General features: G+C 35.4%; 1 protein-coding gene across 5 annotated transcripts in view; it reads left to right on the top strand.

Annotated features, from left to right (window-relative positions):
- The window catches only part of Lemd3 (LEM domain containing 3), a 56,917-nt gene extending 29,827 nt beyond the window's left edge, over nucleotides 1–27,090 (top strand). Inside the window, exons 5-17 of one of the 5 annotated variants that reach the window (XR_001175267.1) lie at nucleotides 5,407–5,486; nucleotides 5,577–5,722; nucleotides 7,278–7,379; nucleotides 7,487–7,589; nucleotides 8,237–8,415; nucleotides 11,194–11,275; nucleotides 12,342–12,447; nucleotides 12,532–12,610; nucleotides 15,583–15,682; nucleotides 22,538–22,613; nucleotides 24,033–24,070; nucleotides 25,310–25,378; nucleotides 26,642–27,090. Coding sequence is in view for 2 of the 5 variants with exons in the window: in XM_013022094.1 (XP_012877548.1) it covers nucleotides 5,407–5,486; nucleotides 5,577–5,722; nucleotides 7,278–7,379; nucleotides 7,487–7,589; nucleotides 8,237–8,415; nucleotides 11,194–11,275; nucleotides 12,342–12,447; nucleotides 12,532–12,610; nucleotides 12,822–12,985 (1,041 nt within the window). In the remaining 3 variants the exon portion in view is untranslated. Of the gene's footprint in view, nucleotides 1–5,406; nucleotides 5,487–5,576; nucleotides 5,723–7,277; nucleotides 7,380–7,486; nucleotides 7,590–8,236; nucleotides 8,416–11,193; nucleotides 11,276–12,341; nucleotides 12,448–12,531; nucleotides 12,611–12,821; nucleotides 14,994–15,582; nucleotides 15,683–22,537; nucleotides 22,773–24,032; nucleotides 24,071–25,309; nucleotides 25,379–26,641 lie in introns of those variants that run through there. The other 4 variants (XR_001175270.1, XR_001175271.1, XM_013022094.1 and 1 more) reach the window with 4 other exon arrangements.
- Nucleotides 27,091–27,546: the final 456 nt, after the last annotated feature.

The following is a 27,546-nucleotide window of genomic DNA, read 5'->3' on the forward strand; positions in this document are numbered from 1 at the left end:
CACACACACACACACACACACACACACACACACACACTGAGTTCAAGCTCAAGAAACAGTTTGTGTACACACACACACACACACTGAGTTCAAGCTCAAGAAACAGTTTGCGTACACACACACACACACACACACACACACACACCACCCCCCTCCCCCCCCATGTAAACCTACCCTACTATCAGATAGTGTGAAGTATAGTATTGCTATGTGCACATTGTTTGTTTTAAATACATTTTTTATTGTAAAAATAGTGTACAGAGGGGTTACAGTTACATGAGTAAGGTAATGAGTACATTTCCTATCGAGCATTGTTACCTACTCCTTTGTTTTTCCCCTACCATCTCTTCCCTCCCCACTTCCCAACTCCTCCCTCTCTATCCCCCACAAGTTGTAAAGTTCATTTCCAACATAATGTCTTGTACATCTCATTGTTACAATGGGTCAACCTGTATCCCTATTTAAGCGTTTTGTTTTTTCCCTCCCCCTCCCCAAATTAGAAAAGTGTATATACAAGATGCAAGGCACCAGCATCAAATACAGTGAAAACCGTGGGGGAGGAACATACCAAAGAAACAAACAAACAAAATCTCATAGTGCATTATAAGTACGTTAAAAACAACAGCAAGAAAAAACTACTTGTGTCCCTGTCTTGGGGTTCATTTCACTTAACATTGTCTAATATGGTCATATGTACATAGCTTTTGACCTTTTCTGCTTGTCCTAGTCATATACTAGTTATCTGTGTGCACATTGTTGTATGTCAAATCTCAGAACATTTTTATTTTGTATGAATGAAACCATGTACTCATTGTACAGCATTACCTATTTTTCTCCTCAAACTCTTAACATCATCCATTCTACTTTCTGTTTTTTATCAGTTTGACATTAGATACTCATGTAGCTAAAAATCATGTGCTATTTTTCTTTGTATGATTGGCTTATTTCAATTCACAGAATGTCATTGAAGACTGTTCATAATGTATGACAGTACTTCTTAAAGATTGAGTAATATTCCATTGTAGGTATGTGCTATGTACACATTTTGTTGATCTATTCCTCTGTTGGTGTTTAAATGTCTTCGGAGAAATGCCATTTGATGTCTTTTTTTAGAACTGATTATTTATTTGGCTATTAGGTTGCAGGAGTTCCTTACTTATGTTTTGAATCCTTTATTAGATGGCTTGCCAATTTAATATCCTTTTTATATGGATTCCCAATACTTTCATTCTATATATTCTGTTTCATTTTGCTTATTGTTTCCTTTGCTGACCATAGGCCATTTGGGTTGATGAAGTTCCTCTCCTTTTGCTTTTGTTTCCTATAATTTTGCTATTAATTTAAGAAATCATTGCTCTTATTAGTGCCATGAAGTTTTTCCCTTTGTTTTTTTTTTGTGGTGCTTGAATTCAGAGCCTGGGTGCTATCCTAGGCTTTTTTACTTAAGTATAGCACTTTACCACTTTGAATCACGCACCACTTCCGGTTTTCTGAGCATTAATTGGAGATTAGAGTCTCACAGACTTTCCTGCCTGTGCTAGCTTTGAACCATGGCCCTCAGATCTCAACCTCCTGAATAGATAGGATTACAGGTATGTGCCACTGGCACCCAGCCTTTCCTTTTGTTTTCTTCTAGTAGTTTTTATAGGTTCAGATGTTTGTTAAATCTTAATCCATTTTGAGTTGATTATAGGATGAGGGCTCAGTTTTCCTAAAATCATTTGTTACAGAGAATGTCTTTTCATATCCTGTAGTCTTAGTTCATTGATTAAATATAAGTGGTTTTATTTCTGTTCTGTTCCGTTCTTTGGCCAATATATCTATCTTTATACCAATAAGATACTGTTTAGATTATTATATTTTGTCATAAGTTATTAAGTTGGGAGTTTTTTAGACTCCCAACTTTTTTTTCTCCCTCTTGATTGTTTTGGCTACTTAAGACTATTTGTGTTTTTGAAGACTTTTTTCCTTTCCTATTTCTACAGTAAATGACACTGAGATTTTGATGGAATTTTGTATGGATTTCTCTTTCTTTGTGTCGTGATTTCTTTCAGCAATATTTTCTATTTCTTGTATAGAAGTCTTTCACCTCCTTTTAAAAATTGATTTCTAAACTTTATTATTAGTCTTTATTCTTATGTCTTATTCTTTTTAATGCTATTGTTTCATTTTGAGATTGTTTATTGCAGTTGTAGAAACACAACTGAGTTTTTTGTATTTGGTTTTTGCATCCTTCTAAGTTAATTCACTCCTTCTAAGTTAATTCAGTGGAATTCTTAAGGGTTTTAAAATGTATAATATTGTCAGCTATGTAAAGAGATACATTTACTTGCTCTCATTTAATTGCCTTAAATTGTTTTTTCTTCTGTATTTACTCTGCATAGAATTTCTAATACTGTGCAGAATAGAACTGGTGATGGTCGGCATCCTTCCTTCTCTTACAGGAAGAACTCTCAGTTCTTTACTGTTGAGAATAGTTGTTAACTAGGGGCTTTTCCTATACAGCCTTTACTATATTGAGGTAATTTCTTTTTATTCCTAATTTGTTGAGTTTTGTTTTTTGGTGGTTTTTTTTCCCCTTTTGTATTATTGTGGGGCTTGAACTGAGGGCCTGGGTTCTGTCCCTGAGCCTGTTTGTGCTCAAGGCTAATGCTCTACCACTTAAGCCACAGCGCCACTTCTGGTTTTTGAGTGGTTAATTGGAGATGAGTCTCATGGGGACTTTTTTGCCTGGACTGGCCTTGAACCACTATCCTCATATCTTAGCCTCCTGATACTGACATGAGCCACTGGCACCCAGCTTCTGAGAATTTTTGATATTATTGTTCCTGTTATTGTGTTAACTGTTGTCAAATACTTATTCTGCATCTATTTTGGTAAATTGTGTGTTTATATTTTTTATTAAGATTTAATATCTGTACATCTTTATGGGATACATAATGATGACTTAATACCTGAATATATGTGTAATAAGTAAGGTTAAAAGCAAATAATGGTGTAATTTTTATCTTTTGTTCTGTTAATGTGTGATGACATTATTTTGTATGATGAATCTAGTCCCAGGGTCATGATGTATGCTGTGCACTTAATATATAGTTGAATTCAGTGTTCTAAGATTTTGTTGAGAGTATTGTGTTTGTATTCATCAAAGATATTAGTGGATAGTTAACTTGTGGTATCTTTGTCTATTTGATACAAGAGTAATGGCAGTATAAAAATGATTTGGAAGTCTTCCTCCAGTTTTTTGGGGAAGAATTTGAGATGAGTGTCAATTCTTTTTAGTAAAGTAAATACTAAAATTAGAAATAAATTCTAATTGCTTTTATTTTTCTTAATTTAGTTGATTTTTTTTTTTTTAATCTGGTTGGTCTTGGGGCTTGAACTTTGGGCTTGGGCGCTGTCCCTCAGCTCTTCAGCTCAAGGTTACTACTCTGCCACTTGACCCACAGCGCCGCTTCCGGTTTTCTGGTGGTTTATTGGAGATAAAAGTCTCACAGTCTTTCCTGCCCTGGCTGGCTTTGAACCTCGATCCTTAGATCTCAGCCTCCTGAGTAGCTAGGATTACAGGCGTGAACCACTACGGGTCCCCAGCTGGTTGATTTTTTTTTTGGTAGAATTAACTTTGTTTTATTGTTGTTATTTTTTCAATTTTCTGTTTCATTTCCTTCTCCTTTAATCTAGTTTCCTTTTATGGTGCTCTTAAAAGGTCTTTGATATTATTATTATTATTGTCTTCTCCAGTGTGTGTAACATAAATATAGAAAATGTTTCAATTTTATTTGATAAAAATATGTATTGTGGCTGGGTGTCAGTGGCTTATGCCTATAATTCTAGCTACTTAAGGAGCTGAGATATAAGATCCTGATTCAAATTCAACTGGGTAGATGTATATGAAACTCAACTCCCAATTAACTAGACAAAAGCTGGTATGAAAGTCCCAGGCCTGTAGTTCAAGCCCTATTACTGGCACAGACAGAAAAGAAAAATGTGTATGTATACTTTTTGAGTGGGATGTTCTGTATAAGTCTATTCTATTGATATATAGTATTATCCAAGTATTTGTTATCATGTTTAATTTTGTAAACCTGCTCTTATTTATGGAAAGTTAAGAGGTCCCTCTGGTGGAGTATTTAGGAAGTACAAAGCTTGATTTTTCATGAACATACATACTGGTTATGTTAAATAATGGAAGCATTGCATGCTAATTTTTTCGAGGAGTGATGTAATGAATGATGGGTCTGCTCCTAAATTACTTTTCAAAACCTGAAGAAATTTTTGACATATTGAACTTGTCAGTTGTGGGGCTTGAACTCAGGGCCTGGATGCTGTCCCTGAGCTTTTGTGCTCAAGGTTAGCACTCTTAACCACTTTGAACCACAGCTCCATTTCTAGTTTTCTGGTGATTAATTGGAGATAAGTCTTACAGACTTCCTGCCCAGACTGGCTTTGAACTGTGATCCTCAGATCTCAGCCTCCTGAGTAGTTATGATAATAGATGTTAACCACTGCATCTGATTGGACGCAAGTTTTTTTAAAGTGTGAAAAAAGTAGTATTTAGGTAAAAATTGAATTTTTGGTTGTAGTTAGGATTTTTGAGTGGATACATTTGATATATTCCCTTGTTGAGATCATGAAGCATCTAGTTTTCATTTGTTCATTTGAAAATAATATTCTATTAAAAATGATTAATTCAGTCAAATGCTGGTGCCTCACACCTGTAAAGCCTAGCTACTCAGGAAGCTGAGATATGGAGGATTGTGGTTTGAAGCCAACGCAGGAAGGAAAAATCCCCATGACTCCAGCCCCAAAGCAACCAACAAAAGCAGGGCTGAAAGTATAGCTCAAGTGGTAGAGTACCAGCCAAGCTAACAAACTGAGTGAATGGGGAGCGGAGGAGATGAATAAATTCACTTGTCACACTGACACTATTTAAAATAACTTTTCGTGGCTTGGCATGATGGCACATGCCTGTAGCTCCAGATACTGGAGAGTCAAAGGTAACAGGATTGTGGTTCAAAGATTGTGTGCCAACTAAGGCAAATTTAACATGAGACCCTATCTGGAAAAAACAAACAAACCAAAACAAAACCCTAAAGGCAAAAGGACTTGGGATGGGTTGATAACACAAGTGCTAAGGTGTAAGTATGAGGCCCTGAATTCATCCCCACTGTTGCAAAAGCCAAACGCCTTTCAAATCTACAAATAGAATGAAAGTAAAAATATAGCAAAATTTAACAATTATTATATTAGAATAGTGAGAATGGTGACTTTCTTTTTGCATTAATATTTCAGAACTGAAACATGCATTTTTATTATATAGCAATAAAATACATTGTAGTCAACTTACACAGAGTCAGTTGAATGTGCATTATCAAGAATGCTTATTTTCTCCATTTCTCTTATTAGGATTTAGGTCCTGAGTATGAGGGTATATTTAACACTTCATTGCAGTGGATTTTAGAAAATGGGAAAGATGTTGGAATAAGGTAAATTTGATTTTCACATTGACTATTTTCTACTGTAAAAGTAATTTTTGATTTTAAGTTTTATTTTTATTACCTTATTATTTTAAATAGGTGTGTTGGTTATGGTCCCGAGGATGAATTAACAAACATAACTGATGTGCAGTTTTTACAATCTACAAGACCACAGATGTCTTTCTGGTGTCGTTTTCGACGTGCGTTCATTACTGTAACCCATAGGTTATTATTGTTATGCTTAGGTAAGTTGTTAGGATAAGAAAGATGTTTTGTTACTATCTAGAATTTCATTAAATACCAGAATTGAGAATTCACTAAATACCAGGGTTGAGAGAGGAGCTAGGAGAGAGAGGAGAGGAGAGGGGTAGAGAGAGGGGAGGAAGTCGTGTGAGAAAAGGAAAGGGGGGAGAGGGGAAAGGTAAGAATGGAGAGAGGGAAGGGGAAAAAAGGGAAAGGGGAAAGAGAGTAGACCTATCCCAGTGAACTATTTTCTGTAACTTAAGTTTCCACAGCTTCTCCAAATAGTGCCACTGCTATAGTGCCACATGAACTTGAGGGAGACATTTCATATTTCAACCATAGCAGTAAAGTTGGAGGATCTGTTTCTAAGGGTTTCAAATAGTAATATAAAGAAAAACAGGAATAAAACCTCATCATAAAAATGCCAGAGAAAGAGCAAGTATAGAAAATAGAATCTGAAGCCAGGTGCCGGTGGCTCATGCCTTAATCCTCGCTACTCAGGAGGCTGAGATCTGAGGATCACGATTCAAAGCCAGCCTGGACAGGAAAGTCTGTGAGACTCTTATCTCCAGTTAAGCACCAGAAAACTGGAAGTGGTGCTGTGACTCAAGTGGTAGAGCACTCACCTTGAGCTGAAGAGCTGAGGGATAGCGCCCAGGCCCAGAGTTCAAGCCCCATGACAGAAAGAAAAAAAGAAAAGAAAATAGAATCAAAATCAAATATAGGTTAAGCTGTTGTAAAATATTTTAACAGCATTTTTTAACAGCATAGTTTTTGATAATTAAATTATTTATATTATTGAGTTTATAATTTTGATTGGTGATAGGAATTTAGGGGACACTCATTTCTTGCTTTTTCTTTATGCTTTAAAAATAATTAACTTTAGGTCTGGGAAGGTGGCTCAGTTGGTAGAGTGCTTGCCTTGCATGCATGAGGCCCTGGGTTCGATTCTTCAGCACCACATAAGCAGAAAAAGCCGGAAGTGGCACTGTGGTTCAAGTGGTAGAGGGCTAACCTTGAGCTGAAGAGCTGAGGGACAGTGGCCCAGGCCCAGAGTTCAGGCCCTCAATCGACAACCCCCCCCCCCCAAAAAAAATAATTAACTTTAAGATGTATTATTTATCAGTTTAATGCTACAAAACAGAAATGAAACTATATTTTTGTTTTTAATATTTAGAATATGTATTTATCAGTGAAATGTGAGAGGTTTTTTTATAGACAACTAGAAAGTCTTTTTTTTGGACAGTCGTGAGGCTTGAATTCTGTCCCTCAGCTCTTCAGCTCAAGGCTAGTGCTTTGAACCGTGACCCTCAGATCTCAGCCTCCTGAGTAGCGAGGATTACAGGTGTGAGCCACCAGCGCCTGGCAAAACTAGAAAATCTTTAATGTTAATTTTTAATGGGATATACATACATACACACATTTATTTAATTTAATCCAGTATATTGAAGACTTATTATTTAGGGCAGATTAGCATTAATTATATAAACTGTATTTAATTTTACTGAAGGCCATTGACCATGATTTTTTAAAACTACAAATATATAACTATTGCAGGTATAGTGATGGTTTGTATTGTTCTGCGTTATATGAAGTATCGCTGGACAAAAGAAGAGGAGGAAACAAGGCAGATGTATGACATGGTGGTAAAGATTATAGGTATGATATTTCTAAAAAATTTAAACTCTTTCTAGAACAGTTGTACAATAAGCTACAAAATAATGTTTTGTGATTAATTCATTTGTAAAGTTGTCCACCATTTTCAGATGTTTTGCGAAGTCATAATGAAGCTTGCCAAGAAAATAAAGACTTACAGCCTTACATGCCTATTCCACATGTGCGAGATTCCTTAATACAGCCTCATGACAGGTGTGTTCAAAGCACTGTGAGTTGAAATAAGTTTGGATGTTGGTGTCTTGAAACATACATTGACAGTTGTATCTCTTCTCAGATCTTACTGTACATATTTTTAATATTGGAGTCATTTTTTTCTAAATTCTCTTTTACCCACCTGATTTTAATGGCATCATAGATAATTGGACTTGTAAGTTATTTTTGATATTACATATTTTTTGTCATCATTTTCATCTTTTTTTCTTTAGTTTTATCTTGATAAAGAAACAGAAATGGACAATAGCATCATAGATAATTAGACTTCTAAGTTATTTTTGATATTACATATTTTTGTCATCATTTTCATCTTTTTTTCTTTAGTTTTATCTTGATAAAGAAACAGAAATGGACAATAAAGTAAAAACTGCCTTTTTTAAAAAGTAAGATGATGCTGTATCCTAAACAGTATTCTTAATTCCAGTAGCATATCATCACCATTTCTGGCTTAGAAAAAGAGATTGAAATTCAGTAAATTTGAGGGAAAGAAAAGTCATTTAAATTACCTCTTAAACAAATTCTAATGATAGGAACAGGCAGAGTTGACAAAAATCATCTCTTTATTTATTAATACTGCAAAAGATGACAAGCATGATAATAAAGTCATTGTTTTATTTATGTAATAGGAAAAAAATGAAGAAAGTCTGGGATAAAGCTGTTGATTTCCTTGCTGCTAATGAGTCTAGAGTACGCACAGAAACACGAAGAATAGGTGGTGCAGATTTTCTAGTTTGGCGGTGGATCCAACCTTCTGCATCCTGTGATAAGATATTAGTAATACCTTCTAAAGTATGGCAAGGTCAAGGTATGTATGTATTATTTTTATTACTTTGTATGTGTGTTTACCAGTACTGTGGCGTGAACTCTGGGCCTTTGAGTGTTTGTTAATGGCTGGCACTCTACCAGTTGAACTGTACCTCTACTTCCAGCTTTTTGCTGATTAACTGGAGATAAATTATGGGATTTGTCTTCCTATTCTGGTTTTGAACCTCAGTTTCTCAGATCTCAGTTCCTGAGTAGTTAGGATTATTAATATGTTCCATTAAAGCCTGGGTGCCTGGCAGTATATGTATTTTTAAACAAAACGACAAACAGTATATAAACAAAGACAGGCAAATATAAGTGATTTTCCCCCCTTTGTTTGGAACTCAGGGTTGGTCCTACACTTGTTCAGCTTGCATGTTTTGCTCATGCTCTACTATATGAGCCATACCTTCCTGCTTTTTGCTGAATTGGAGATGGAATTTTACAGAATTTTCTGCCTATGTTAGATTTGAACTGAATTCTTCTGGATCTAAGCTTCTTGATGTACTTCTTCATAAGAAGTTTTATTACACATTACTGTAAAAATATTAACGTTCCATTGAGCTTGCCTTTTTTTTACTTAAAGCAATTAGTATTATTTATCTAACTGCATTCATTTTGTCTAGTTTCTCTGCAAATGACACATATAACTTGTTTAACAACCAATTTATATAACATGGATAATGTCAGTGCAGTCAAAACTTTAATAACTCTTTTTCCAGGTTTTGCTTGCCTTCCTCTTCTTACTAAGATTCCTTACCAGCATATCTACTCTTTTAAGTATCTTTTGTAGTTATTTTTCCATAGATTTTTTAATGTCTGTGTAGTTTCAAAACAGATACATATAGAAGTATATAGGGAGTTTTGAAGATTAGGTGCTTTGTAAGAGAATAGTAGATAATAAAATATTTTTTATTCTACAAAACATGCTTGTCAACATTTTAAAAGTATAGGGTTTGTTTAAAATGAATTGCTTTGGGATTGTAAGCTTGAATAATAAGGCACAACCATGGCATAAAAATTATGCTTTGGTGTTGCTAAAGACTATCAACAAATTATTTCCTTTGCAAGATAATTAAACTCTTTTTGAAACTTTCATTTTGGGGCATTTAAAATGCCTTTTTCTTTTTTTTTCTTTGGTGGTAGTGGGGGTCTCCTCCCTGTGCTCTTTTCTTCAATTTTTTTTTCCCCTTTAGATTTTCCTCTTTTTCTGAACCTATAGGTGTTGAAGTTTCTCCAGGCCATCTTGTCATTCTGCCTTTTCTTCTTAAATAATATCATGCTGTGACTTCATTTATAATATGTACATTAATTCAAATTTATATCTAAAATTTTATTCAGTGGACTGGTTTTCAAATGAGCTGAGAATTCATCTTTCGTAAGAGATGACCACCATAAATTTAACAAGAGTATAAATTCCTTATCTTTTCCCAAAATATCTCCCTTATTCCTCCTCTAGCTAATAGCTCTCTAATATAAACCCAGGAGTCATCCTTAATCTCTTCCTTATCTTCATTCAAGTGTCAAACTCTTAATATGTCTTGATTCATCTACCTTTTTAAAAAAAAAATCAGTTGTGGGGCTTGAACTCAGGGCCTGGAAAGCTGTCCCTGAGCTTTTTGCTCAAGGCTAGTGCTCTATTTGAGCCATAGTACCACTTCTAGTTTTCTGGTAGTTAATTGGAGATAACAGTCTCATGGACTTTCCTGCCTGGGGCAACTTTGAACTGTGATCCTCAGATCTCAGGCTTTTGAGTAGTTAGGATTATAGGAATGGGCTACCAACACCCAGTTTTCCATCCACTTTTAATCTGCACTGTGGATTTGTGTTCTCCATCTCTGTGCTCTGCTTCTAGACAGCTTTAATAACCTAACTGGTCTTCAGTTCGTCTTTGCATCTACCAAATTGGCTCTCCTCTTAACAATTTATTTTTTTAATTGTAAGTATAATTTTAAAAGGCCTCATCATGTCTCCTCTTTTTTTTGGTGGGTTGTGGGGCTTGAACTCTGGGCCTGGGCACTGTCATTCATCTCTTCAGCTCAAGGCTAGCACTCTATCACTCTAGCTACAGTGCCACTTTTGCTTTTTCTGGTGGTTTATTGGAGATAAGAGTCAAAGACTTTCCTGCCCAGGCTGGCTTTGAACTGCGCAGCCTCTGTAGTAGCTAGGATTATAGAAATGTGCCACCAGCACCCGGCTCATCATGTCTTCTTTTTACAACACTTAAATGGTTTTCTGTTACTTACGTGACAGTGTTGGCCTACATGATTCTGTATTATCTAACATCTCTCTCCAGATTTATCTTTATTTTTCCAACTTAAGCCACATTGACTAGCTTTTAGTCAGTTGATTGTACCAACCTCCTTCTTATCACAAGGGTTGTGTACATACTTAGCATCATTACTTGAAATTTCCTTTACCCTTCTCTTCTCCCTACTAATTTTAATTTAAGTTGAGTTCCAAACATAAAATTCACCTTGTTAGGAGAAAGCTTATCTGATAGTCTTAGACAAAATGGTATTTTACAATTATCAATACTTTTATTTCTTAAAGCTAATCCCAATTATAATGTCTTGGCTTGATACTGTTTATCATTGATCTCCAACAGAACTATAAATTACGTTGTTAATGATTGTCATAATTCATTAACATTTCTGATAGGGTTCTGGGCTTATAGTAAAAGTATATAATGAATATTTTTTGAATGAGCTAAATGTCTGATTATCTTTTCACAAAGTAGAGCCCTGTGAAGTAATAAAATGAATTTGTTTTTTTGTAGCATTTCATTTAGATAGAAGAAATTCGCCACCAAATAGTTTGACACCATGTTTAAAGATTCGAAATATGTTTGATCCAGTTATGTAAGTATTATGATCAAGTATACATATGATTTTTGCCTGCAAGAGTTGAGTGAAAAGTACATAGTATTCTTGTAATGATGTCTGTAATTCAAAATTTGGCTTTCTTATTTATTTAACTATAGGAGTATTATGCTCTTCTTTTATCTTTTATTAACTTCTAAGCAAGTATTTGACCCAAAGGCACAGATATATGATGATTTATAACACTTTCCTAAATTACTGTGAATCCTCATAATATAGATAAATGCTTGAGGCAAATTCATGACAATGGATACTTTTTACTAAGTGTAAACTGCCAATACTTTTACCTGTGTAGATAATATATATGGTAATATGTGCTTATATAAAGTTTCCAGTCTTGAATTGTACAAAGGTACAAATTTTCCTCTCAAGTTATAACTGTTTATGGCCATGTAATAGTTGAACTTTCCTGATTATATAATTGCCACACACACATACCACTTGAGCCACAGTGCTATTTCCGGCTTTTTCGGTTTATGTGGTACTAAGGAATCGAACCCAGGGCTTCATTTATTCTAGGGAAGTACTCTGTCACTAAGCCACATTCCCAGCCCGGTGATATATTTTTGTAAGGAGTTTTGCCCCACCCTTAGTAATTAGGAAATAATAATAGTGTACAGTTTTTTATTAGAGGAAGATTTACAATTTAAGGTGCGGTTATGTTTCCTTCTTTCCTACCACCTATGGTTTCACAAATAACACAGTCATGCATTATAACAGAAAATCCTAAAAGTTCTCATAATAGGGACAAACTGTCTTGTATTACTCTTCCATTTTTAAAAAAAAATTCAAAGTACATATAATGCATACTAAGAATTATGTTAAGTTTAAAAATTTGGAAATATTCAAAATTAAGAAAACTTCAACTTTTCTGGTGTTAATGAAATAACATTAATCTGTATAGAAAAAAATAAAAAAATAAAAAAATTGTAATTACTTACACAGGATTATAAACATTAAAATGACTTGGACTTTTTGTTGTTCTTTGACTTAAGTTAGTGAAGACTGCATGAGAATATTGTTGATTATTGTTTCTTAATTTTAGGGAAATAGGGGATCAGTGGCACTTGGCAATTCAAGAAGCAATTTTAGAAAAATGCAGTGATAATGATGGCATTGTTCACATTGCAGTAGACAAAAATTCACGAGAGGTAAGTAACTTCTAGTATTGAACTCCTCATTTTATATTTGTTGCTATTAAACTAAATTACTTTTCTTTCTTTTTAATACCACAGGGCTGTGTATATGTTAAATGTCTATCTCCAGAATATGCTGGAAAGGCTTTTAAGGCATTGCATGGCTCTTGGTTTGATGGTAAGAAATTTGAGTATTACAAGGATTTTGAAAAAATAATTATAGTTTCATATTAAATGATACCAGATTTTAAGTTGGAATTTGGGTTGGCACTTATTGAGTAAATTTTAGATGACTTCATATTTTGTGTTCATGTGTTTTTATCATGTTAATATTCTTCAGCTACTACACATTTTTACAGGTCTAAAGTATTATTTTTATCTTACAACAGGGAAATTGGTTACAGTAAAATACTTACGACTAGATAGATATCACCATCGCTTTCCCCAAGCTCTTACTTGCAACACTCCCTTGAAGCCATCAAATAAACATATGAACTCTATGTCTCATCTTCGCCTTCGGACTGGCCTAGCCAATTCTCAAGGAGGTTCCTGAAAAGACTTTCTTCACTCCTAGGACTATTATTTACAATAGGAAAATTCCTGTTTGGCTTCTTGTCTTCCTTTTTAAGTGCTTTTTGTATGTAATATTTCTATTGCAGAATACAGCTCTGTTTGAAAGCTCCAGAATCTCAAGGTTCTAAAGGGATTTAGCAGTGAGTCAGTAATGCTAAGTAGGTAGAATAACTGTTTCATTCAGTTTTAGGAACTCAGTTAAGCCAGAGCATTTAAAGTTTTGCATGAGGAACACTGACTTTATTAAGCATTTTCAGATACGGTGGTTATATTTGCACCAAAAAAGTGTTTAGATAACCACACAAAAGCATGGTGAAGAGGCTTTTTTATATTTCCATAATTTCCTATAAACTCATTTGAATTTGTATACAGTCACCTAACATAGTTCCTTGAAGGCTAATGTGGTAGATCTGTTAATTTCCCAATTTAACCTTAGGTTTCTATTGCTTGTAAGATTGATTTGCTCCAGCTGGAATATGGGAAAATTTATTTGGTTTTAGGCTACGTATACATTTAAGGGGATGTACATGTACTTTACTGGCTTTTGTATATATGTATAAATGCTGATGGAGGTGAAAGTCTTGTTTTATGAGGTTGTCTGCATAAGCAGTAAAATAAGCTCCCTATTTTATTCATAATCTAATTTGTGTACATATATATGTATGTGTATATTTGTGTATGTATATAGATGTGCGTGTATATACATATAAACAGATATATGTATGTGCACACATAAATGTGTACATTTGGCTGTACTATCACAGATCAAACAGCCAAACACATGGAAGTATTAGATACAAGTTTAAAATACCTTTTATAGATTTTATATCAAAATGTTTGAGTATGATTTGGGGTGAAAAGTTCTGATACCAGTTGTGTGGATTCAAATTTATGTGAGCAATAAAGAATAATTGGCAGATACTGAAAAATAGTTTGTGAAAGCTGTATTTATTATAAATACTAGGGCTGTGACATGATACTATTGGGGTTAAATCATTTTCCCAATCTATAATTTAATGAAATGTTAATGTCCCTATTATACAACAAGTTGAAATCAGGGCACAGCAAAATGAATTAGGCAACTTATACCTGAAATTTTGAGTCTTGAAAGTTTGCAGTATTGTAAATGCAGGAATGACAGTTGGTTTGTGCCTCAATATTTAATTTGTTTCCATAAAGTTACTTTATTACTGTTTATGATTTCATATTAAAGTAGTTTCTGAACAAGGTTTACTTGTAATCTAATCATTAATTGGCTTTTTAAATAAACTGTTGATATATCAATGTCAGTCCAAATGAATATGTGAAGCAGCTGGAATTATATTAAGTTTTGTTTAAAGTTGAATTTTCTTTTTGTTTCATTGTATGTGTGTTGGATTTGCAGCATGAACTTGCACAGATAATGCACGTTTTCTGGTTAAGTAAACATGATGCACACTATTCTGTAACAGAAAACCCTATTGTGCCTTACCTATGTGCTTTTGTGGGCACCATGTTTATGAAGAATAAAAAATGAGTTGTTATCTGAAGAGAATAAATTTTAAATTCTCAGTTTATGTCTCAGATTCTAACGTGTGAAAATATAAATATATATATAATATATAAAGTAACCAATTTTTCTGTATCTTATGTGCATCCTAATGATTTATCTGCGCTTAGTGACCCCATCTTGTAACCTGTTGCAAGAATGAATGTAAAAATAGTGGCATTTTAACAGGTCGCCTTTTGATGCAAATGCATCTTTTTCTTGCTTCTAAACAATATTTTATGTAAACATTGTACATTTATTATTGTAATATGTACTATTATGCAGCTTATTTTACCTGGAACTGTTAAACCGACCAAGATTCCTCCCTGCAAGACAGTTGGGAATGTGTATAATAATTAGACGTTTGAGAAGCTTTGAAGTTTGATGTAATCTGTTACATGTCCTGTTTTAAAAAAAAAAGAAAAATATTCTAATTAAAAATTATTAAGGTTTTTTTTAATGCGTCTTTTAAAACACTGTTTAAATACCTTGTGTCTATTTTTTTCTTACCAAACTACGTGCCTTTAACTCTCATTTATTTGGGAATCTATGAATACCTAATGTGCTTATAAAGATGGGAGACCCTAATGTTAATTTTAACCATTGTTTTTCAACATCTTACTTTTTCTTTATGAAAATATCTTCATCCAACTTTCAAGTATTTGGATCAAAGTGGGACAAGAATATAAGTCAGCTATATCACTAAATACTGTTTAGGTTAACTACAGACTTTCTCAAAGGCATTCTCAAAGGAAGCGATTTTGCATAAACTTTATTTGATCATAGACCAATAGAAACAGTTGTTAGACTAGCTATTTTGGGTACCACTAGGCTACATAGGGGCATTGTTGTATGTTAGGGATAAAAGATAAACACATATTCCAGTCTTCAAGGCTTTCACAGTCTGAGCAAAGTTTAAAAGTTTCACATGCCCAGTAGTAAGTACCTTTTTTAAAATTAAGATAAGCCTTACAGTTCTCACTGTTTGCTCTTAGTGCCATCAGATTATTATAGGTCATCCACATGGCTTCTTCACCCTTTTCTCCTAGAACTATCTCGGCAAGTCACTTCTTCCAGATGACTCTTCAGAGGACGCTAAATCAAGCAGAATTTGAAAGCCACTCTTTTGAGAAGGATGCTCAAGAACAGGTACTTAATTAAGAATGATTAGGAACTAGAAATTATGATTTGAAGACACTCAGTGTTCATCCAGGATGCTTATTCTGTTTACCCTTAAGCCCCATTGAGGAAGCTTCATGTCTGGAAAAGATTTCTGTATCTGAGAACATCCATTAGGGACTCCCCAGGGTAGATTTATTGTGCTGATCTTAGATTTTAAAACCAATAGGACCTATTTACTTAGATTGACTTAGATTGACTTTTTTTCCCCCATACATAGACATTAGTGACCATAACACATTTATGAAATTTGAAAGAGGGTAATCTAGGCCTAGAGAGGATGAGAGAAACACTGTTGAGAAGAAGCAGTGCTCATCCTGCATGTGTAAACTCTTAGCAATTGGGGCTGAATAATTAAGTTCAAGGCAATAAGTAGAAGTAGGAAAGAAACTGTTAGTTTGTCTCATAGGTATCTGTATGTTCACTTTAATTACAAAGTTTGCATGTTGGCTTTTAAAGTGTTCAAGTGATAAATTATGATTTATTGGGAAAAATTAGAACAGGTGTCTATAATACTATGTACTTAAGAGGTTGAGATCAGAAGGATCAGGGTTTGAGATCAGCTTAATTAAAAAATTCACAAGACCCCATCTCAACCAATAACAGTATGGAGGTGCACATTTGTTTCCTGAGTTACTCAGGAGCCTGATTTCAAGAGGATCAAAGTTCCAAGCCAAGCTGGGTCCCTCCCCCCCCCAAAATACACACACACACACGCACACACACACACACACAATATTTGCAAGACCCCATCTCAACAGAAAAAACTGTGTGATGAGACATGCCTATCATCCTTGTTATGGCTGGAAGTGTAAAACAGGTGAGGCAGATCATGATCCAGACTGACCTTCGGCAAAAAAGCCCTTATCTCAGAAATAAACACAGCAAAAATGGCTAGAGGTGTCAGAGTACCTGACTAGGAAGCAGGAAATGCAGAGTTCAAACCTTAATACTGCCAAAAGCATTGGAGAGGCTGGAGGTGTGGCTCAGTGGTAGAGCAATTAAACCTGACAAGTATGAAACTCCTAACTTCACACCCACAAAAAAAGTTCCTCAAATAATAGATTTAAATGAGTTAAAATTGGAAAAATTTGATAATCAGATATTAAAGGAGGAATTAATATCTAGTGTTCTAATGTGGGAATTAACTTCTGACCAGTTGGAGAAGAAGAAAGATGATAAGGATGGGTTTTGGAGCCGGGTGCTGGTGGCTCACGCCTGTAATCCTAGCTACTCAGGAGGCTGAGACTGAGGATCGTAGTTCAAAGCCAGCCCGGGCGGGAGAGACTCCTATCTCCAATAAACCACCAGAAAACCAGAAGTGGCGTTGTAGCTCAAGGGGTAGAGCGCTTGCCTTGAGCTGAAGAGCTGAGGGACAGTGCCCAGGCCCAGAGTTCAAGCCCTATGACCAAAAAAAAAAAAAAAAGGATGGGTTTTGGTAATATTGAGTTTGAGATGCCTATAGAATCATAGGCTTCTATATCTATATATCTTCTATATCAGCATCTCTTTTTTTTCTACAAACCAAGAAAATTTCTGACCAGTATAGAAAATTCACGTGCTAAAAAAACATTATATAATCTCATATTTTAGAGTAGAAATTCTTCTCAGAATCCGTCTTAACCCTTTATCCAACATGTCCTGTAATATCCAAACTAAAGCTACTCGATCTATATTTAGGTTTTATAAATTATTGAAAGAAGTCACAATATAATGGAATTTATTTTGTAATTCAAACTAAACCAGGTTAAACTGCAGTTCTTCAGATGTACTGACTGGTTTATTTAATAGCCATGCCAGTGACTACCTTATTTTTTTTAATATTTTTTATTAGATACTGTACAGAGGGGTTACAGGGTAACAAGGTAATGAATCCACTTCCTATCGAGCATTGTTACCCCCTCCTTCGTTCTTCCCCTAACATCCCTTCCCTCCCCACCTCCCCAACTCCTCCTACCCACCCCCACCCCCAAAATTGTAAAGTTCGTTTTCAACATAGTGTCTTGTACATCTCATTGTTACAATGGGTCAACCTGTATCCTTATTTCAACATTTTGTTATTTCCCTTCCTCAAATAAGAAAAATGTATATACAAGACGCAGGGCACTAGAATTGTGAAAACGGGTTATACCATGGGGGAAGACCATACAAAAGAAACAAAAAAAAAAACACATAGTACATTATAAGTACATTAAAAACACAGCAAGAAAGATAAACCTCTTGTGTCCCTATCTTGGGGTTCATTTCACTTAACATCATCTTATATGGTCTATGTACTTAGCTTTTGAGCTTTTCTGCTTGTCCTAGACATACACTGTTTTTTTTCAAATAAGGGAAACCATAGGACCTATGTTTCTTTGGGCCTGGCTTACTACACTTAATGTAATTTTTCAAAGTCTTTCCGTTTCCTAACAAATGGAGCGGTGTCATTCTTTCTGATGGAGGCATAGAATTCCATTGTGTATGTATATATTTATATACACATACATATGTATGTATATATACACATACATGTATATGTATGTATGTATATATACATATATATGTGTATATATGTATGCATGTATATATACATATACATATACAATGGAATATTTATACACACACCACATTTTCTTTTTTTTCTTTTTTTTTTTCCCAGGGCTGAGGACCGAACCCAGGGCCTTGCACGTGCTGGGGGGTGCCCTTCTGCTGGGCTAAACCCCCAGCCCCATACACCACATTTTCTTGATCCATTCATCAACTGAGCAGCATCTGGGTTGGTTCCATATCTTAGCTATGGTGAATAATACTGCAATAAACATGGTTGTGCTGGTAGCTTTGATATGACTGACCTTTGTTTGTGATCGTTTGGGTAAAAGCCCAAAAGAGGGATTGCTGGGTCATAGGTGGAGCTCTATGTGGAGTCTTTTGAGGAACCTCCATTCTCCTTTCCAAAGTGGTTGAACAAGTTTACACTCCCACCAACAATGCAGTAGGGCTTACCTTTTGGCCACATCCCCTCCAGCATCTGTTGTTACTAGATTTCTTGATTATAGGCATTCTAGCTGGGGTGAGGTAGAATCTCAATGTTGTCTTGATTTGCATTTCTTTTATGGCTAGAGAAGTTGAGCATATTTCTTCATGTGTCTATTGGCCATATTTTCTCTTCAGAGAAGTCTCTCTTTTAAGTCTTTAGCCCACTTATTAGAAATTTCAACATTTCCTCTGTTTAATGGATTTATGGTTACCCAACTCTAATTCTTTTGGTGTATAATAATGTCATCAGTAATCACCCCTCTTCCTCCCCCCCCCCCCAATTTCTAGCTTTAATAGGCTTTTCCTGGTCTGTTAAGCTTGTTGAGGACCAATTTTGGTTTTGTTGATTTTTATATTTTTCTCCATGTCATTAATTTCCACTTTAGCTAATACTTCCCTTCTACTTTGGGTTTAGTGTTTGTTTCAGTTTGTTGTTGTTGTTGTTGTTTTGGGTCCTGTCATGGGGCTTGAACTCTGGGCCTGGGCGCTGTCCCTCAGCTCTTCAGCTCAAGGCTAGCACTCTACCACTTGAGCCACAGCTCCACTTCCGGGTTTTTTCTTTTTGCTTATGTGGTGCTGAGGAATCGAACCCAGGACCTCATTCATGCAAGGCAAGCGCTCTACCACTGAGCCACCTTCCCAGCCCTTGTTTCAGTTTTTATTGTCTTAAAGTATAAGTTTATATTGTTGATTTTTTTGTTTTTGTACTGGGGGTTGATCTTGGAACTTAGGTGTGCTAGGCAGGCAGTCTGTTATTTGAGCAAAGCCCTAGACTTCTTTGCCTTTTGTTTTTGTTAGTTGGGTGTTTTAGTTTTTTGTTTTGTTTTGTTTTTTTGGGTCTGGTCGTGAGACCTGAACTGTGGGCCTGGGCGCTGTCCCTCAGCTCTTCAGCTTAAGGCTAGCGCTCTACCACTTGAGCCCAGCACCACTTTCAGCTTTTTTTCTTTTTGCTTATGTGGTGCTGAGGAATCGAACCCAGGGCCTCAGGCATGCAAAGCAAGTGCTCTACCACTAAGGCAACTTCCCAGCCCCTAGTTTTTTTTATTTTTTTATTCAGGTTTCCCCCCTCCCCAGGGGACAGGAGGTCTTAAGCTTGTCTGGGCTGGTCTTGGACCATAATTGTCTATGGCCCCCCAGATACCTGGGATTGTAAGTGTATACCACCATGCCTGGCTCTTTTGTTGAGACAAGATCTCATGACTTTTGTTTTTGCTCGAGCTGGCTTCAAGCAAACTACCTGACCTCCATTTCTTGAGTAACTGAGACTACAGTTACAAGCTACCATACCCAGCCTTGTTGTTTAAATACAGACTTTTAGTGCCATGCATTTCCCTCTATTCACTGCTAGTGCTACTTTTTGTAAGTTGTGCTATATTGTTTCTCCCATTTTGTCATCTCAGTGCATTCTAGTTTCCCTAATAATCTCATTTTTTTAGTACTTAGGAATGTATTGTTTCATTTTCATACTATTTGTGATTTTCCTCAATTTCTCTGTTACTAATTTTAAATTTCATCCCGTATGGTTTGAGTACATCCTCTGTTTGATTCCAACCTTTAAAATCTGTTAAGGGTTGAGTTGTCTTATAGAATATGGCCTGTTCTTAGGAACATTTCCATGCAGTTGTTAGCAGAATATGTTGATACCTCCAGGTCATTAGGGATCAAGAGAGGTGTTTGGGCCACCCTTCCCCACATGGATGCCATTGCTTTGTTCTTTTGTCTTTTCTGACCTCAGGATTGCTTTCCATTATTACCAGATCAGTAATTCATATAAAAAAGATATTTTTCATACTTAATCTATTGTGAAGGGTGTTTTATAATTAGAAATTTAAGATGTTTTGTGCCTCTATATTCTGGAAATAAGTTCTATGATATAATTCTTGATTACCCCTCTCTTCAAAAATCATTCTTACTGTTAAAATAAACAACAAAGCAATAATATTTCTGGTTATTTGTGTCTAAGGGTTCAACAGGGACACTGTGTTTTGGATGGTGATTTGATAGACAGGTGCAAAGATAAATCAATTCAGCAAGAAAAATGGCAGCACCTATGTGAGGAAAACTCAGGATAGTTCAAGGGAAAAAAATAGAAGGATATATTAGTTTTCCCTGTTAGAATGAACATATTGTTTATAGAATGTGCTCTTTCCTTTATCAGAAGGCTTAATGAAATTCTAGTGAAAGTCCCAATAGATATCATTTCTAAGAATTATACATGAATTTTAGGATATCAACTAAGAAAATAAGGTATTTTAAAATTTAAAGTGATAAGTAAGGAAAGGCTGACTCTATCAGATACTAAAGGAAATTAAATCTCTGCAAAAATTAACAAAAATGTGTTAACAATAAAGTTAAAAACTGTAGCCAATGGGAGAATAAATGCCTTGAAACAGGAATCACATTTTCCTCATACATAGTTTCACTTTTCACTTTTAACATGTTTGACTAGCAATTGCAAAATTACAAAAATTTCAGATATAACAAAAGTTACATGATAAATACATTAAATTTCAGAGTTTTTTTTGACAATTTATTGAAAGTATGAAGTGATAATTCCCAAGTCATGTTTCACTCTGCCTCAGTTTTACAAAATGACCCCAGATTTCATCTGTTTTTGTAAGGGTCTTTCTACTCATATCTTTCGTTTGTGCACAACATCTTTTTGTTCTTGTCAACTTTCCTTCAGAAACTGGACTGGGCCAGGAACTCTCTGGCACTGCTCAAGATTTCAGTAGTTTCCTGTTTTTTTTTGGGTGGGGGAGGGGTCCGGTTCCTGGGGCCTGAACTCTGGGCCCGGGCACTGTCCCTCAGCTCTTCAGCTCAAGGCTAGCGCTCTACCACTTGAGCCACAGCACCACTTCTGGCTTTTTTTTTTCTGCTTATGTGGTGCTGAGGAATTGAACCCAGGGCCTCATTCATGCAAGGCAAGCGCTCTACCACTGAGCCACCTTCCCAGCTCCTCCTGTTACTTTTCTTGACTTCATGAAATCCTCTGCATTTTGAGGCTTGCAAGTTCACTTTGTAGTGGATTTTCATTGTACTTACCTGGTATTTTTGACTGACAATTAGCAACTCATTGACATACATTTTGACAATGGACAGTGTATTATCTGTGCAGCAGATACTATTCAATGAGTCACTAACTTTTTGAAAAGTGCTTAATTTTTTTATTTAAGAAGTTGTACAAAGGAATTTCCATTTAACCAAGGCAGTTTATGAATACAATATATCTTGATCAGTGTCATCCCTTTCAACATTCTTACCTATCCTTCCCCTATCCACCCTTTTCCATCACTCTTCTTAATTTTGTAGCATACACATTGGATTCTTGACTACATTCCTCCTCACCTCCTTTGTATTTTATGGGTCCTGGGGCTTGAACTCAGGGCCTGAGTGCTCATCTCTGAGCTTCTTCCATGAGCTCAAAGCTAAGCACTTTACCACTTGAGCCACAGTGCTACTTCTGGCCTTTCCTGAGTAGTTTATTGGAGATGTGAGACTCATGGACTTCCTTGCCTGAGCTAGCTTTGAACCGCAATCCTCAGATCTCAGCCTCCTGAGTAGAATTACAGGCATCAACCACCAGCTCCTGGCAACTCCCCCTTCCCTTTTCTTTAAAGGAATATTTCCTGTGAATCAACATCATAAGTGAAATAACATAGTTAATAAATACTTGAATTATAAAGATACTGGTATACAAGAGTTAAATAAAAGTGCCTTATAAAATTAGTGGGAAAAATGAATCAGTGAAAGTAAAAACATCTTAAAGACTATGTAATATTAGAGCTATGATGTTATTTGTGCTAGGACCTGTGGTTCCTGTCTCCCTAGAAGAGGCCCAGCCACTTCCACTTACAGTAACAGAGTGGATTTTAATGACCTGGTATTTCTGCAGTATGGGAAACACTCATTTTCCTCATAAAAATTTGACTGAGAGAAGTTATCTGATGCAAAAGTTTTATATGTTCCAATAACAACACATTCAGCTGGATTCATCAAGTTCTATATTCTTATAAGGGCACACCATAAAACAAAGGAGCAGGTGGATGGTTTCTTATTATTGGTGTGTGGGGGTGTATTGGAGGTGTGTGGATAGGTAGTGGTTGGGGGGCAGAGAGGGTGCCAGTACTGGAGCTTGGGACTGTCCTTTAGCTTTTTCACACAAGGCTGGTGTTCTACTACTTAAGTAAGCCACAGGTTCACTTCCAGCATTTTGGTCGTTAATTGGAGATGATAATTTCACAGACATTCCTACTCAGCCTGGCTTTGAATCATGACAGATGTCAGTCTTCTGAGTAGTTAGGATTACAAGTATGAACTACCAGCACCCAACTTGGATGCTTATTATTTTCTTCAGGGCTCGTTTTATTAGACAGACACAGGTTCCTCTACATGATTTTTAGAACCCTAGCAGCACAACAGCAGAGAATGAAACCTCCCAACTGATGTCATGAGTGGGTTACAGACATGGTAATATATACTAGCTGCATGACTTGGGATAGTGGAACTCAAGGTTTAGTCACCTGCCATCTATAAATCACTTCCTCCATTTAACCACACACTACAATTATCCTTTCCCTGAGGACCAATAATGTTTTTTAAAGGTTGGGAAATACTGTTTCTAAGCAATTAACTGGGAACAATGAAAAGGTGATTATCATTATGCAGTCATTTGGTTTACGGACAAGAATAGATTCTAGCAGGGATGAAGAGGCAGAACTGATTTTTTTTTCCTGATTCTTTGAATTCACTTCACATTCTATTTTCATATTATACTTTATGTCAGTTTCTTATTAATTTTCTCTTGCACTTAACTAGGTAAGTTCTAGGAGTAATGAAGAGTTCAGAAATAATGGTAAAATAACTAAAAGAAAGAGGAAAATGTTTTATATGAAGCTAACCACAAAAGCAAACTAGGAAAAATATTACATGTTTAGTTGTATTACACTAAAAATTATCCTTATATGCACAAACCCTGAGAATAAGTTAAAAAAAAGGAATGGGAAATATTAGCATGCAATAATAGTCTAAAAATATTCTAACATAAAAAGACAAATGATATCAGGACTTGGTTAACAAACGAAGAGCTGCAAATGGCCAGTCAATTTGTGAAACATTTCAGCAACAGAATTAAACACGTTAATGAATCAATTCAGAAAGTATGTTTGCATATTAAACTGGTTCCTTTGACTTAAGTCTTACTATCCATTGTGTGATGGAATAAGCATCCACAGATCAATTTAGCAACTGAATAAAAATGTTTTACTATTCATACCACTTAAAATTATTTTTTAATTTTTAGGAATTTGTTCTGAAGAAATGATCAGAGATGACATGAAGGTAATGAAAATGATGTTTACTGTGGCTATATATTGTGATAAATTAGCAACCTACATCTATAAATATGGGCGTAACAATGGATTATCATGGAAGCCGGGGAGATCGTTAAAATATGTCTGAAGAATATTTAAGACATGAAAAATAGTGTCTGTGTGATACTTACAATTGTGTATACAGTATTTCAAATTTATTTCATGTAGGACACTGTCACTTGGAAGAGGCAATGTTATTTCCTCTGGCACCTGAGAAAATGAAAAATGATTCTCAAGATGAGGATTTAACAGAGGGCTCTGGAATGAAGCTTGGATAGTCTCATTGCCAGGGTGTCTCTAAAAAGAGATCAAGAGAAAGTAGCTGGTCTTCATTTTAGGTTATGATTTCAATTCCCAATTCCAGCATTGTCCAAAATGATAAAAGCAAAAATAAAAATGATTTCAAGTGTTCACAATTGGTTGTTCCCCACTGGAAACTGGCAGAAATTGGCCTTAGTACAGGCACAGTTTATTTTTGTAACTTAGACTACATGTTTAAGACACTATTGATTTTAAGATGTATATCTGAGTGGTTAAAAGGATAGTATTTAGTAGGAATGGAGCGTATTTTAAACATAAAATTGAAGGAACTATTCCAAAATTTAGCAGTAGATACCTACTTATTGGATTGAATATTTACTTTATGACAGACATCTAAATATTTAGCTTAATTAGAATTGCCTTCACTCTGTTTTAAAGTCTGTCTCTCTAAGTATATTTTGAATCACTGCCAACCTTTGGTAACAAAGCTTAGACGTTAGAGTTTTATCGTTTGGGGACTTTGGAAAATGGCCATGTTTGTTTTGGCCAGAGATTCATGAGTTGTTAGTGTTAGCAGGTATATGACAGTATTCCAAAACATCCTTAGATTCCTGCTTTGAGAGGATAGAGACAAAGGAGAGAGATGAAGTTAAGAGCTCAGCCTAGAGAGTCAGAGCAGTGCTTGTGTTTTAGTTTTGATATATAGTGATCCTATGATCTTATGTGATTTAAAGTTATATAACTTTAATTGACTTATTTAAAGACTACGAATGAGTTTCTTCATTTTAAAAACCATAATGTGTGCTGATGACAAGATTAAATGAAGTACTGTAAAATGCCTGCTCTATAATATCATGGTTACTATTTCTAATCTGGTCTATGAGGCCACTTGGCAGTAGGATCTATTTTTGCTTCTTTTGCTGTTCCCCTTTGTGGTTCTTCACAGGGCTCACATGGAGAGAACTGAAAATATATCAGCTTCTGAGCTTTTCCTTTTTAAATCTTCCCTACTTCAGTAAGTAGAAAAAGGTCTACCCTCCTTTCTAACATGACTGTAATGCAAGAATCAAATAGAAAGGGACCAGATTCTATGGATTCTAGGAATACTGGATTCTTTGACATCAGAAAGTCAATATAATTTGTCATATAAAATTGAAGAAATAAATAATATTACAATTTCAGAAGCAGTAAAAGCATCTGCTAAAATAAAAAAATACATTTTTCACAATTCTTAGCAAACTAGGACTTGTAGTTGCTAACTCTGATAAAAGGTATTTACCAAAAGCCTACAATAAACATCCTAATAATGGGTGGTTTAGTTATATTGGGTAGGTACATTGTTGGTGCCCAGAAGTTCTATTCTTTTATTTCTCTAAGTTGTTCTTCACTATTAACTGTTTATGAAACTATCCTGTTCGTTTTGTTCTTTTGGAACTAATATATTCTCTTTTTTGTATTTGGCTTGAAATAGTATACTTTATTTCCCATCTCTTCTAAATTATTTTATTGTTTTCTCCAACTGCTTTGCCTAAAACTTCTTCCTTTTATGTTCAGTGCTTTTGTTTTAAAAAAGTAAATATTGCCAGGTCTGGAAGCACATATTTAGAATCCCAGCATTTGGGGAGTGAAGGCAAGCACATCAAGAGTTCAAGGTCCAACTACTCAGAAGGCAGACAGGAGGTTCACAGTTCAATTCCAGCCATGGGAAAAAGCTGGAGCCCCATCTCAAAGAACAAACTAGTCATAATGGAACATTCTGCAATCTCAGGGAGTCAGAGATAGGAGAATCCCAGTTCAAGGCTGGCCCAGACAAAAGCAAGAGTCCCTGAACTAGAGCAAAAGTATCTGAGAGCACCCACCTAGGAAGACACACACACACACACACACACACACACACACACACACACACACACACACGAGTTCAAGGCTGGTCTGGTTTACTAAAAATAGGAGGGCAACTGAGGACGGGAAAAAGCCTAAAATATCAGGTTTTTTTTCAGTGTAACACTGAGATCAGATCTCAAGCATGACAGTTTTCAAAATTACCTTCCTTGGAACTAGAGTAGTGTTAGTATCAGTCTTAGCCTGACTGGAGTGGACCAATTATGCATTCCAGTGGAAAACAGTAAATCTTGAAAATGCTTTGTGTATAGACAGACTTGTGTTATTAAAATGTTACTGAATGTCTTTGTAATAGATAATGCTGGTATAATACTTTAGTCACAGACATCTTAGCATTTATTTCACATGATGTATTTCTTCTAACAGTGTGGTTTAGGTGATTGATGGTCCTACCTAGAAGACATGGCAACAGTGGAAATGAGTGGGTAGCAGACAATGTGCTAAGAGCTACACACCTCTAAACATTCTTCGGACTTGTTGAATCTTAGTCTCAGATTAGCTGTTTATTCCTGTATTTATTCATCATTATGAATTCTACATGGTTTTAATATCACATTAAAAATGTTTAAAAATTATATTGTCTCATATCTATATAAAAGTAAGATACTCTAGATATGTAAGAAGCTACTTTCATATTCCACTAAGCTTTAATAAAATGGAAAAATCAAAATTGCTCAAATTTTTTTCTTTGATATTCTCAAGGACAGCTCAATACATTTATGGTATTACTTAGTTATGAGGCAGAATTTCTGTGTGCATGTGACAGTCCTAGGGCTTGAACTTAAGGTTTCAAGCTTGGCTTTTATTGCTCATGGTTGGCACTCTAATATTTGAGCCACACCTCCACTTGCAGTTTTTCTTTTTTGCTAACTACTTGAAGATAGACATCTATCAGATTTGTTTGCATGGGTTGGCTTTGAATCATGATTCTTAGATCTCAGCCACTGAATAGTTAGAATATAGCTATGAGCCACAGTACCTGGACTGAAAAATATATTATCACCTGGCTTATCAAATATAGATTTTGGTGGGAAAATATTGCATGTATAATCAAATTTTAGGGAAATATACTTTTATTTTCATTGAATGTTGTATTAAATTTGGATATAATAAGATACTCTGGTATTTGTTTCATAGATCAAATTCCTGTAACCCAGAATGATTAATAAAGATTAATCGTGATAAATACTTCTGATACCTAAGTTTATTATGATTAGATAAAAAATTACTACTTGTAAGAGAATAAAGCACTCTTCCCAATGGGCTCTGCGAGTGTGTGTG

This window comes from Dipodomys ordii, unplaced genomic scaffold (genome assembly GCF_000151885.1).
Source record: "Dipodomys ordii isolate 6190 unplaced genomic scaffold, Dord_2.0 Scaffold3, whole genome shotgun sequence".
NCBI lineage: Eukaryota > Metazoa > Chordata > Mammalia > Rodentia > Heteromyidae > Dipodomys > Dipodomys ordii.